Raw genomic sequence first — 14,694 nt, 5'->3', positions numbered from 1 at the left:
TATCTCCTAAACTCCAAGTAAAGTAAACAATAATTTGGCTCCATCAACTCACTTTAGGTAATAACATCACTCAAAAATAAACGGGATCCACCCAGTAACTGGTGGGGTGTGTTTAGAGGATATGAAATAGTAAACAATAGAACTATAGATCATAAGCTCTCTCTCACCAGACCAGTGAACAGTATGAGCTTTATCTTCATAGCAAATTCATCTGACCATTTTCCAGTTAGTTGATAACATACAAGAATACTGTACTTCCAAACATTCAATCAGCAGGAAGTCAGATTGTTACACATCCACATTTGTGTTCAAGGCAATAAAATAGCATACACAGTAGACACAGCACATCTGCTATGAGGATCCCGTTCCCCTCCCCTAGCTCAGTAAGCGCAATGCTCCTTCTGGCACGTTTCGCTTTCACCATGGTGAGCAGATCAGCCTTTCCTGTTAAACCCCCACAACCCTGTGGGTCATAACCTCATACTGATTTGAGACATGGGGCTCAATTAGCCCACAGAGGGACTTGGATCCCACCCATCCATGAAACTGTATTTAGACTGTGCTATATGGGCCAAGGTCTGTGTGTTAACCTATGCTCCAGATCAGTATACTGAGTGAGATGGTTAAGCCATCATAAAGTTTCTACAGTCCATATCACATTCTGCGCCAAAGTTCAATGTTATTACATACCCCTATTACTACTAAAATGTTTCAAATGTATCCTTCCTTCTCTTAGTAGATGGTAACTTCAATAATTATACATCGATAAAATATCATTTAATGTGTTACATGAAACATTAAAAAAACAAAGACAACAGAAAAATGTATTTACATGAGATTAAAAACACAAACCCTCACAATACACTTACAGAAAAACAGTACAATATACATATAGGCATCACAAAGTGTCCTGAAGTGAAAATACAAAACATTGAAAAATACTCTTCTTTGGCCAAAACAGGTGAAGCACAAAATAGAGTTTCTCCATCACATTGGGCATGACCCTAGTTGTAATGTCATACAGTCTCTTCCAGCATCTACAGATTTCACATGTGAATTTCAGGAACTTTATCCATACATCAGTGTGTCTTAGTTAGCTCACTCCTTAGGACAGCAGGGTGATGAGGGCATCCAGAAACTTAGTCCTGTCCTCCATCTTTAGCTCAATGACTGCAAAGGCAAAACACAGGTAAGTATGAACATGTGTATTGCTCAATTTGAACTGTTTTGGCTAGCAGGTGCGAGGGAAATGTTTTTTGAACACCTGATGACGTAATGATTAAAGCTGTAACAATGACTTGAGAAAGCACCTGTATGAGAGCCAAATAAAGTACTGAAATATATGTACGAAACCAGTTTACTGCTGAACAAGGTCCATCTGTAGTGTGTCATGTCCGCCCTCTTGTGGAAAAAATATACAATTACAATAACATTTGACTTACTAGAGGTGTCGAAGTGGTCGTGGAGAGTTCTGGAGCTGGTGCTCTCTGCTGCTTTCTCAAACGCACGGCCAAAGAAACTATTGGAGAGAGCGAGAACAAAAGGAAGATTAAAATTAGCATTTGTTTTAGTTTTGCCCAAAACAGAAAGAACATTCAAGTGCAGAGACAGGCACACAACTTATGAACTCACTTCTTCTTGTCGGATGTCTCAGACTCAGGTGGGATGCCTAGAACGATGACAGTTCTCTTCTCCACATCCATGGGAGCAGCTATGATCAAGGGCAGCAGCTTACATCTCTTATTCCTCGTCTATGTACAGGCATAGGCAGACAAGCAAGAGTGATGCAAAATACCATAAACAAACATCTAAAACACTGTCATTTTTGTTTGAAACTAATTGAAGACCAGGGGCAATAGAGCTAGACAGGGCCTTGGATAATGGGTAAGTGAAATACGGAGTTACTCACAGAGCGTACAAAGGCTTTGAGCAGGTACTTGCAGAGCAGGGTCAAGGCCATGGGCTTGGAGAACAGCTTCACATCAGGAGTTCCCTGCACAGAGATGGAGGGTCATAGGGAGGACATACCACACACTAGTGTTGTCACGATAGCAACATTTTACAAACGATACCAGGCCAATTCAGAGTGACCTAGCGTCCGGTTCACCCCGTCCCACGACACTTGTTCCCGTTCTCTAAACGTTATGCACATGTGCTACACACAAAAAAAAAAACTTACCGATGTTCAAATTTCTACTCAACATTTAACTTCTGTATACTGTATACTGCATAGAATGGCTGATTTGCGCATATTTGCAAAGGCCTACCTGTGATTTGGCTGGAGGAACAGACATGCATAATAATCTGCATGTCATTATGGCAGTAAGGGGAAAACCCTGCATGAAACCTTTACTCTTCAATTAACACACATACTAACGCTCTCTCCCTCAAACACACACACCACTCTCTCTCCTCCCAACATTAGAACCGTTATGCACCAAACAGAATGGAAGGACCAGAAAGAGTGTTTCGGCTTACATTAGGCGTTGCTTCAATGTATCAAATGTAAGGATAAAAAAACAGATCAGGGACAGCATTCCCCTCGTCATCATGACTACATTATGTTTAAACTGATGGAGGAACAGATGTGCAGGAAGAGAGAGAGAAACAGGCGAGTGAGGACTGATAGGGGATGCTGCAGGCTGATTACTGCTGCCACATGATATGCTCATGAAAGTCAAGTGGACATTATTGGACCAGCGCATACAAGACATTAGTTGCTGTTGCTAAACTTTTTTTTTTTTTTTTTTACAGAATTTATAAAAAAAATGTAAAATAGACTTTATATACATTTTATAACAGGTGCCATCGGCTTCTTAAACAGTAGGGCCAAAACATTTGGTAGTATCATATGAAGTGGTACTATGGTATTCTAAAATGTTGGAATCATAAGTATCATGAATTTTGGTACCGTGATATTACAGTGGTAACAGTATAACACACACCTCCAAGAGGTAGCAGTAGAGGAAGGGTCCCTGTGACAGTATGAGGTTGGTGCAGATGCAACTGGCTACAGTCTGTTGGATGGCCATCAGCTTCTTCTTAGCCAAATCAATGCCACCATGGAGACGCTCCAGGTTACTCCTACAGAGGAAAGAAAACAGGATGGGATCATTCCTACACCTGGGGTGTATTCATTAGTGCACACCGTAGCAATTCTTGCAACAAAAATGTGTTACTATTGAACAGAATTCAGATAGGGTTGGGCGAACCTAAGAGAGACCTTTGTCCTGTCGTGATTATGTACTCATAATGGATGGGAGACCAGATGCTGCTGGAAGTGGTGTTGGGGGGGGACTAGGGGGCACTCTTCCCTCCGGTCTAAGGAGATTCCAATGCCCCAGGGCAGTGAAGGGGACATTGCCCTGCGTAGGGTGCAATCTTTCAGATAGGACATTAAACAGGTGTTCTGACTCTGTGGTCATTAAAAAATCCCATGTCACTTATCATAAGTGTAGGGGTGTTAAACCCTGTGTCATGGCTAAATTCCTAACCTGGCCCCATTCCATCACGGCCACCTAATCATCCCCCTCATTCCTAATTGGCCTCCTCACTTGATAGGTGATGTGTGGTGAGAGTTCTGGCAGAAAATGGTTGCTGTGCATCACCCAGGTGGGTGCCGCACATTAGTGGTGGATGAGGTGAGATTCCCCCTACTATGTAAATTGCATTGAGTACTTCTGGTTGGTAGAAAGGTACTTTATAAATCCAATCAATTATGAAAAATGAGGGGGGTCCCTGGTGAATTTGCTATCACAAAAGTGGTCCGCGGCCCCAAAAGGTTTGAGAACCCCTGGCCTAACCCAAAGGTCATATTCATATTGAATGGAGAGAAGGAAATAGTGTTTTTTTTTTAAACAGCTAGACAATATAGTTAAGGAGTGTCAGTTATAAAATGTAATAAGTTTAAGCTTTAACGTCCGTGCATCCGACAGAGCTAGAAACAACGTTTTCTGAATGGACATTTTGCGCTGCTTTGGTGGAATTCTGTCTAGCCTACATTCTTCTCTTGCGTTCTGCTGCCCTATACAACATAGGCTATTTATTGAAATAGGCTATAGCAAACAGGAATAGGCAGATTACTCTGAATGTCACTCGTGTGCTGCCCTGTCCGACCCTCGTTCTTTAGGCCTACGGCGCAGCGCCAGTCAAGTTCAAATAGGCTAAACCATCATTTGTCACATCACGAGGTTGTCAATCGTCATCGATAAACGTTCCTATCGTAATATCGCCCAACCCTAGTCCCTCTCCCGTTTGATCCCGAGTGAATACACACATGAGGCAAGCACCGTGAGGTCCCAAGACTCTGTGCTCTCTGTTAATCATTATACATTGTATCATGAGCTCAACAAGGAATAAGAGAACAACCCAGCTTTCTGGGATTGTCCAGTACTCCTCCTCCACCAGGACAGGCAATCAAAGGCTTTTCTTATGGAGAGTGTGTGTGCGCATGTACGTGTGTGTACCTGGAGAGGCAGTCGAGGGCCTTGATAAAGTTGTCGCCGGGGCTGTCGTCCTTCTCAGTGCTCTCCAGCAGGGCGGCAGCAGCGTGCACCACATCACTGGCCAGGAAACGGTTCTTGAAGCCAAAGTGAACGCCGAAAGTCTGGATACGGATGTCCTTCATACTGAAGGGACAGAGAAAACAGCATTAAATGAGGGCTATAGACCCTTTTCTGTGTTTACAAACATTGCCATACAAGGGTGATGCGCGCAAGTTAGTGGCAGAACAAGTGGGAGTTCTTATAATTTAGAACGCCAGCAAAAAAAAGCCTCTATTTACATGTTGCTTATGAGTGCATTTCACACTACAACTGCTGTACCCAAAAGTTATTTTCCAAAGCTCGCAACCAAATGGAATCTTAGGGACTGTTAAAGAATCAAAACATCGTATGCGTATGAGAACACCGAAGTTATTATGTTTAGGAGTAATAAAAAAGTGAATCTAGGCTATGTCGAAAGGGCACAGACGGCAAAGACTTTCTTACTGCTGCCAACAGTTGCGCGCATCTGTGCGTGACATCATTGTGTCGTGTACTGGAAAATAGTCTATTGGGCATATTAGGAGAAGGGCATATTGTACTCATCATATACACCGAGTGATTGATAATGGGGATTACAGATATATTGATGCACTAGAATAGACAAACACTCTTACCCGTATTTGTTGGAGGATTCTTCTATAACTTCTCGCAGGTTTTCTTTGACTGACATGTCCATGGAGTTGAACTTCTGCTTCACCTGCTTCAGGGGCAGGCTGGACAACACAAACAGAAACCATCTTTGATGATGCCTTCAAACAATCCATTGTCATCAATAAATCTAAATAAACTGCTGCCCATCACTTTTGATGAAGTGACATTTGTCCTTCAGAGGCTATAGACTAATTGTAGCTTACAGTAACTAAATGATTAGTAATTGATATTCAAGAACGCGAGTCATGCATGTCCCTAAAGTGATCACTTGATGGAGAGCCTATTCTAATTGACAATCATAACTTGGGGATAGCATACCCCATGTCAGCGAGGAACTCCTGGAGTTTCTTCTGGCCATGCATTGACCAGAGCTTAAAGTTGCAAGAGGTGTAAGAGGAGTTACAGATACTCTCAAACAGAGACCAGTGCTGGTACAGGGCCAGACGCAGACTGAGACAGGGTGTCAAGGGGTTAACACAGAGAAAGGCATGACAGAGAGGGACGTGAGGGTGACAGTCAGGACAGCATATACACAGCCACAAGAATGTGGCAACGCTTACTAATAACACGTCGGACTCAAATAAAAAAACTAGGGCCGGGACAATACCAGTATTGCGATACTCGTTAGTATCAAGGTAAAACCAGGGCAAAAATGAAAACCTTTTTTGGTTCTTTAAAAACCTGCAGTACGTAAACTAGTGTGCTATACCTTGGAAAATAAACAAAATGTGACTCTGGATAACAACGTAATTATGTTTGTTTCCAACATTAGGGCTGTTTTCCTAAAGTTAAATCTGCCTCGTGTCTTCTTTCCATGCCACGATACTGGATACTGGCATCTTCACAGCCCTAGAAAACACCACAGCAACAAAATAGCTGAACCAAAGGTCTCAAAAAGTTAGGTCTCAACTACTTGTCATGCACAAGTCTGAGCTCCCCTGGTCCTTTGGCTAGTGAAGATAAAGGATACTCGTACTCGAAGGAGATCCTCATGCAGTCGATAGAGAGAGAATTATCCTCATCCTCGTTCCGGTGGTTGTGACGTGAGACGTGGCGCTGCAGAGTAGCGATGTCTGTTACATACTTCATACTGGGAGGCACAGGAGCAATACAAGGAAGTTAGTGCTCATGTAAGACATCACTTTGACAAATACAAAAACTTTCTAGGCATCCTAGATGTTGCATCAGATTTGAAGTGTTATTGAAGAGAGTTGGAGTTAAATATTCTTACTGAGTGATTTTATCATGAACCCACTGGTCAGTCAGCCCAATGATGGCCCACCTGTCCAACATCAAATGTTTAATATAAATTGTAGTGTCACAGTCTGCACATGCAAATAAATGACATTTATATAATTTTACAAAAAACATTGATAAGATCACTTACCACAGCATATCTTTAGTGTCCTTAGTCAGGACCCATGCCAGCTCAAATATCACCATTGCAGCCTGCACACATACACGTTCAAAAGTTTGGGGTCACTTACAAATGTCCTTGTTTTTGAAAGAAAAGCAATTTTTTTGTCCATTAAAAATAACATAAAATTTACCAGAAATACAGTGTAGACATTGTTAATGTTGCAAATGACTATTGTAGCTGGAAACAGCTGATTTTTTATGGAATATCGACACAGGCGTACAGAGGTCCATTATCAGCAACCATCACTTCTGTGTTCCAATGTCATGTTGTGTTAGCTAATCCAAGTTTATCATTTTAAAATGCTAATTGTTCATTAGAAAACCCTTTTGCAATTATGTTAGCACAGCTGAAAACTGTGGTTCTGATTAAAGAAGCAATAAAACTGCCGTTCTTTAGACTAGTTGAGCATCTGGAGCATCAGCATTTGTGGGTTCGATTACAGGTTCAAAATGGCCAGAAACAAAGACCTTTCTTCTGAAACTCATCAATCTATTCTTGTTCTGAGAAATGAAGGCTATTCCATGCGAGAAATTGCCAAGAAACTGAAGATCTCGTACAATGCTGTGTACTACTCCCTTCACAGAACAGCGCAAACTGGCTCTAACCAGAAGAGAAAGAGGAGTGGGAGGCCCCGGGGCACAACTGAGAAAGAGGACAAGTACATTAGAGTGTCTAGTTTGAGAAACAGACACCTCACAAGTCCTCAACTGGCAGTTTCATGAAATAGTACCAGCAAAACACCAGTCTCAACGTCAACAGTGAAGAGGCGACTTCGGGATGCTGGCCTTCTAGGCAGAGTTGCAAAGAAAAAGCCATATCTCAGACTGGCCAATAAAAATAAAAGATTAAGATGGGCAAAAGAACACAGCCACTGGACAGAGGAAGATTGGAAAAAAGTGTTATGGACAGACGAATCTAAGTTTGAGGTGTTCGGATCACAAAGAAGAACATTTGTGATAAGCAGAAAAAATGAAAATATGCTGGAGGAGTGTTTGACGCCATCTGTCAAGCATGGTGGAGGCAATGTGATGTTCTGGGGGTTCTTTGGTGATGGTAAAGTGGGAGATTTGTAAAGGGTAAAAGGGATCTTGAAGAAGGAAGGCTATCACTCTATTTTGCAATGCCATGCCATACCCTGTGGACAGGGCTTAATTGGAGCCAATTTCCTCCAACAGGACAATGACCCAAAGCACAGCTCCAAACTATGCAAAAACTATTTAGAGAAGAAGCAGTCAGCTGGTATTCTGTCTATAATGAAGTGGCCAGCACAGTCACCGGATCTCAACCCTGTTGAGTGGTTGTGGGAGCAGCTTGACCGTATGGTACGTAAGAAGTGCCCATCAAGCCAATCCAACTTGTGGGAGGTGCTTCAGAAAGCATGGGGTGAAATCTCTTCAGATTACCTCAACAAATTGACAACTAGAATGCCAAAAGGTCCGTAAAGCCGTAATTGCGGCAAATGTAGGATTCTTTGACGAAAGCAAAGTTTGAAGGACACAATTATTATTTCAATTAAAAATCATTATTTCTAACCTTGTCAACGTCTTGACTATATTTCCTATTCATTTTGCAACTCATTTCATGTATGTTTTCATAAATAACATGGACATTTCTAGGTGACCCCCATTTTTTTTATTTTTTATAAATAAATAAAAACAAACTAAATAAAGTTTGGGGTCACTTAGAAATGTCCATGTTATTTATGTAACACACACACACACACACACACACACACACACACACACACACACACACACACACACACACACACACACACACACACACACACACACACACACACACACGTTCAAAAGTTTGGACATGCCTACTGAGTCAAGGGTTTTTATTTTTACCATTTTCTACATTGTAGAATAATGCATGTGCATACACATACCAAGTTCCAACATAACCAATATACACTGCTCAAAAAAATAAAGGGAACACTAAAATAACACATCCTAGATCTGAATTAATGAAATAATCTTATTAAATACTTTTTTCTTTACATAGTTGAATGTGCTGACAACAAAATCACACAAAAATAATCAATGGAAATCCAATTTATCAACCCATGGAGGTCTGGATTTGGAGTCACACTCAAAATTAAAGTGGAAAACCACACTACAGGCTGATCCAACTTTGATGCAATGTCCTTAAAACAAGTCAAAATGAGGCTCAGTAGTGTGTGTGGCCTCCACGTGCCTGTATGACCTCCCTACAACGCCTGGGCATGCTCCTGATGAGGTGGCGGATGGTCTCCTGAGGGATCTCCTCCCAGACCTGGACTAAAGCATCCGCCAACTCCTGGACAGTACGTGGTGCAACGTGGCGTTGGTGGATGGAGCGAGACATGATGTCCCAGATGTGCTCAATTGGATTCAGGTCTGGGGAACGGCCGGGCCAGTCCATAGCATTAATGCCTTCCTCTTGCAGGAACTGCTGACACACTCCAGCCACATGAGGTCTAGCATTAGTAGGAACCCAGGGCCAACCGCACCAGCATATGGTCTCACAAGGGGTCTGAGGATCTCATCTCGGTACCTAATGGCAGTCAGGCTATTTCTGGCGAGCACATGGAGGGCTGTGCGGCCCCCCAAAGAAATGCCACCCCACACCATGACTGACACACCGCCAAACCGGTCATGCGTCTCCAGACTGTCACGTCTGTCACATGTGCTCAGTGTGAACCTGCTTTCATCTGTGAAGAGCACAGGGCGCCAGTGGCGAATTTGCCAATCTTGGTGTTCTCTGGAAAATGCCAAACATCCTGCACGGTGTTGGGCTGTAAGCACAACCCCTTCCTGTGGACGTCGGGCCCTCATACCACCCTCATGGAGTCTGTTTCTGACCGTTTGAGCAGACACATGCACATTTGTGGCCTGCTGGAGGTCATTTTGCAGGGCTCTGGCAGTGCTCCTCCTTGCACAAAGGCGGAGGTAGCGGTCCTACTGCTGGGTTGTTGCCCTCCTACGGCCTCCTCCACATCTCCTGATGTACTGGCCTGTCTCCTGGTAGCGCCTCCATGCTCTGGACACTACGCTGACAGACACAGCAAACTTTCTTGCCACAGCTCGCATTGATGTGCCATCCTGGATGAGCTGCACTACCTGAGCCACTTGTGTGGGCTGTAGACTCCGTCTCATGCTACCACTAGAGTGAAAGCACCGCCAGCATTCAAAAGTGACCAAAACATCAGCCAGGAAGCATAGGAACTGAGAAGTGGTCTGTGGTCCCCACCTGCAGAACCACTCCTTTATTGGGGGTGTCTTGCTAATTGCCTATAATTTACACCTGTTGCCTATTCCATTTGCACAACAGCGTGTGAAATGTATTGTGAATCAGTGTTGCTTCCTAAGTGGACAGTTTGATTTCACAGAAGTGTGAGTGACTTGGAGTTACATTGTGTTGTTTAAGTGTTCCCTTTATTTTTTTGAGCAGTGTAGAATCCATACTCACCGAAGTCCCATGGTATTCATATTGCTCATAGTCAAACAGGATCTCACGTCTGAAATGAAACATTTCAAAAGTCAAAGTCATAAGACTGTTTAAACCTTTAAAGGGGCAGTGTGGTTAAAAACGTGATTTATCTGTTGTAATTATTATTATTTTAAAAAGGCCACACTATGAGCTCAAAATATCATCATTTTCACAATTTCGGTGTTAATGCCCCTTTTGTGTAAGAGACGTTCTTTTTTTTAAATGCCTGGAAATTCACCCTGTTCAGATGGGATGGAACTTCTGGCCCACATCATGACAATGTGATCTGATTAAAAAGAGTCAATGACTGTTCATCTGGGTAAGGGGGTGGGCTCTAGATCATCCTATCAGCCAATTAGGGCTGTGTATGTAAACATCTTCAAATTTGTCTGTTAACGCCCACTCAATCAGACAGAGCATTTCAAGGGCCAAAGTAGGTTCAGGTAAATAAATTATACAAAATATATTTGAGCCATTTTCACTAAATAAACAGTGATTTATTAACCAAACAGTGATGATTTAAAAGACTGCATTGGGGGCTTAAAAAAAATAAAAAATAAAAACTCTACAGAAATGTCACCTCCTTCCCTCCCACTCTCTTGTTGCTCTCTGTCGCTCAATCCTCCTCTCCACTTCCCCCTAAAACATGGGAACATGTTGGTATAAATAACAATACATCAATGCAAACTTGATCAGCTTCGTCTTCTTTTTGTGGAAATCAACATTGTCATATGCAAATAAAAATTACACTGTGCAAAATAATCATTAATAAGAAACAGAAATATTGTATCCACCTTGGTCAAAGGGTTGTTAAGTAGAGGTGGGGTGGGATCAATATCATTTTTCTTTTTTATTATCAACTTTTGTGACATCAATACAGCATAGTAGTAGTGCTGGTCGATATAGACAAAAGGCAATTTATCACGATATGGATTTTTAATTGATGCGATAACAATGAATAGAATGATAAGTTTATAAAATTAGTATGTACCATTTTTTTATTTTATTATCCTTTAACCTGTTAGGGCTAGGGGGCAGTATTTACATGGCCGGATAAAAAACGTACCCGATTTAATCTGGTTATTACTACTGCCCAGAAACTAGAATATGCATATAATTATTGGCTTTGGATAGAAAACACCCTAAAGTTTCTAAAACTGTTTGAATGGTGTCTGTGAGTATAACAGAACTCATATGGCAGGCAAAAACCTGAGAAGATTCTGTCCAGGAAGTACCCTCTCTGACCATTCCTTGGGCTTCTTGGCTCTGTTTATTGAAAATGTAGGATCTTTGCTGTAACGTGACACTTCCTACGGCTCCCATAGGCTCTCAGAACATGGGAAAAAGCTGAATGATGTAATTCCAGCCGCTGGCTGAAAAACTTTAGCGCCTTTGGTTAAGTGGTCTATCAGAGGACAATGAGCTGAGGCGCGTGCACGGGGCAACACCATGTTTTTAGTTTCTCTCTCTTTGTACTAAAACACAGATTCCCGGTCGGAATATTATCGCTTTTTTTACGAGAAAAATTGCATAAAAATTGATTTTAAACAGCGGTTGACATGCTTCGAAGTACGGTAATGGAATATTTAGATTTTTTTTGTCACGAAATGCGTCGTGCGCGTAACCCTTATTTACCCTTTCGGATAGTGTCTTGAACGCACGAACAAAACGCCGCTATTTGGATATAACTATGGATTATTTGGGACCAAACCAACATTTGTTATTGAAGTAGAAGTCCTGGGAGTGCATTCTGACGAAGAACAGCAAAGGTAATAACATTTTTCTTATAGTAAATCTGACTTTGGTGAGGGCTAAACTTGGTGGGTGTGTAAATAGCTAGCCCTGTGATGCCGGGCTATCTACTTAGAATATTGCAAAATGTGCTTTCACCGAAAAGCTATTTTAAAATCGGACATAGCGAGTGCATAGAGGAGTTCTGTATCTATAATTCTTAAAATAATTGTTTTGTTTTTTGTGAACGTTTATCGTGAGTAATTCAGTAAATTCACCGGAAGTTTGCGGGGGGGTATGCTAGTTCTGAACGTCACATGCTAATGTAAAAAGCTGTTTTTTTATATAAATATGAACTTGATTGAACAAAACATGCATGTATTGTATAACATAATGTCCTAAGATTGTCATCTGATGAAGATCAAAGGTTAGTGCTGCATTTAGCTGTGGTTTGGGTTTATGTGACATTATATGCTAGCTTGAAAAATGGGTGTCTGATTATTTCTGGCTGGGTACTCTGCTGACATAATCTAATGTTTTGCTTTCGTTGTAAAGCCTTTTTGAAATCGGACAGTGTGGTTAGATTAACGAGAGTCTTGTCTTTAAAATGGTGTAAAATAGTCATATGTTTGAGAAATTGAAGTAATAGCATTTCTAAGGTATTTGAATAACGCGCCACGGGATTCCACTGGCTGTTACGTAGGTGGGACGAAATCGTCCCACTGGCCTTAGAGAAGTTAAACTACTACTAGTTTGATGGTTGTAGTCATCAATTGTCCCATTAACAATCAGTGTCAATAATTTTTGGTTTATCGTCTCAGCTCTAGAGCATAGCATACCTCATCGTATCGCCTCCGTTTCCCAGAAGGCTCAGAGCCTCCGTCACTCTCATTCCCAGAGTCATCGCCGCCTTCCTCCTCTTCATCGCGGAAGATGTCATCATAGGAGGGCACTCCAAGGTCATCATCCTGCTTTATCATCAGCTTCACCTGGGGGGGATTGTGGGAGATTGAGTTCAGAACACTGATTGACACTGGCTCTTCATCTGGACAGCAACTTCTGTGCTCATTATCATCAAGGGCAGTATGCTAAAGGACTTTTCTCCTCTGAAGTCACCCAACTGCTGCCAAAGTGAAGCAACCCCTTGTGAAGGACTAGCCCAAACTTAGAACTCTTTATTAATAATTTAACTTAAGAGGTTTAATTGTATTGCATAGTGAATGCGTTCGAGATGACTCGCGATCAAATGACTACGTATGTAGCAGCATGTGTTCCACGTTGGAATGTATATCCATAGTTGGTAGACAGTCCTTCTTAAAATGTCATCCCTTACATGAACGAGCAGTGCATAAGAAACTATTAAATTCAACTGTTAGATGCTACCACCCCCCTCCAAATCAAAACCAATGATGGATTCCATGTTGTGTTCTCGCTAGGCACGCACACCTGTGTTTCACACCCGTTTGTCCTAGCTAATCAGCCTCGCAATACGGGCACCATGCTGACACAGACAGGAAGTAAAATGGAGCGTGTGCGCGCAAACACTGACATCCATATTTGGTATTGATTTGGAGGGGGTGGTAGCATCTAATAACTGAATTCTTTCCTGGGCATAGCGTGGCGATGCATTCTGAATCAGAACTGCCCACGGATATACCTTCCGACGTGGGAAAAGCATCCAACAGGCACAGACAAAGGTTGGTAAATAAGTCACACAGTGAGCTAGTTTTATAAGGCTAGACCGAGAATACAATACTGGTCTAGAAGCTGGGCTAGTGATGGACCAGTGCACTCAATTACAATTATTGATTGACTATGTCCTAAATGGCACCCTATTCCCCATATAGCGTGCTACTTTTGCACTATGTAGGAAAAGGCTGTCATTTAGGATAGACATTGACTGCTCACCTGGGTGTCATTGTAGACATTGACTACATCCACAGGTCTGTGTGTGTCACAGATGAAGAAGATAGAGTCTTCCTCTGGCTGAAGGGTCTCCAGGAGATCAACATTGGCCCCACAGTTGATCAGGACAAAATAGCGGAACTGAAATGAAAGCAAATAACAGACACCTTCATGGATGTTTGTAGTTTTGATGATCATGTTAGACACAATAAGGTGAATTCCAGGGTTATCAGGTGTAGACAGGTGTCTCACATTACCTGCTCCTTGTGCTCTAAGAAGGCGGTACCAAGGTCTTGCCAACCTGTCACTGGCACCAAGGTGTACTGGACCTGGTCACAGTGAAACAGTGCCTGGGTAGATGGGGGTGAAAGAGGCAGTAAGAAAACATGTGAATTAGACAAACATGTAGCAGATCAGTTAACTTATTTCACAGCAAAAGATAGGGCCCTTGACTTACCTGTAATATCTTACAGGCGCAGAGTGCATCGATATCAGATGACACTAGGAGGGCAACTCTCTGAAAGTAACGGAGGAACAGATCAATAGTCAAGTCACAGAAGTTAGTAAAAGTAACGTTAGCGTTAACATTCTACTTAATTTAGCAAAAATAGCAGGCGAATAATTAACGTTAGTTGACTGAAAAATTGTCGGTGGTATTCATATTTCCCCCCCTCTGCGGTTAGATAACGCGTTAGTTAGGAAAGTAAATCCAACGTCAGAAGTTCTTACCTGGTTCACAACAACGTCGTAGAATTCCTTTCTTATGTCCGTAATAAACATTTTACAATATATTCGTGAGGTTGTATAAAAACAGAAAAATATAAAATAACTTTCCGGGTATTTTATTATTGTTCAATGCAGCCAGGAGCTTTTCTGTCGTATGGTCAAAATGTCCTTGTTGGAAATATGGCGCCAATTCGTACTTCAGCTGCCGAATGTTAAACAGCCAATAAAACTCCACTTTGT

General features: G+C 42.0%; 1 protein-coding gene across 1 annotated transcript; it reads right to left on the bottom strand.

Annotated features, from left to right (window-relative positions):
* Positions 1–755: 755 nt before the first annotated feature.
* On the bottom strand, positions 756–14,579 carry cdc45 (CDC45 cell division cycle 45 homolog (S. cerevisiae)). The gene is given in 18 exon segments (NM_001140185.1): positions 756–1,170; positions 1,443–1,519; positions 1,633–1,751; positions 1,910–1,993; positions 2,946–3,084; positions 4,467–4,628; positions 5,159–5,257; positions 5,514–5,645; positions 6,166–6,285; positions 6,427–6,477; positions 6,583–6,644; positions 10,072–10,120; positions 10,673–10,731; positions 12,663–12,812; positions 13,732–13,869; positions 13,986–14,078; positions 14,186–14,245; positions 14,458–14,579. Coding segments are annotated over 18 exon segments (1,710 nt in total). The 5' UTR covers positions 14,509–14,579; the 3' UTR covers positions 756–1,105.
* Positions 14,580–14,694: the final 115 nt, after the last annotated feature.

This window comes from Salmo salar, chromosome ssa20, assembly GCF_905237065.1.
Source record: "Salmo salar chromosome ssa20, Ssal_v3.1, whole genome shotgun sequence".
NCBI classification, from domain to species: Eukaryota; Metazoa; Chordata; class Actinopteri; order Salmoniformes; family Salmonidae; genus Salmo; species Salmo salar.
This window is presented reverse-complemented; position numbering and strand designations above follow the sequence as displayed.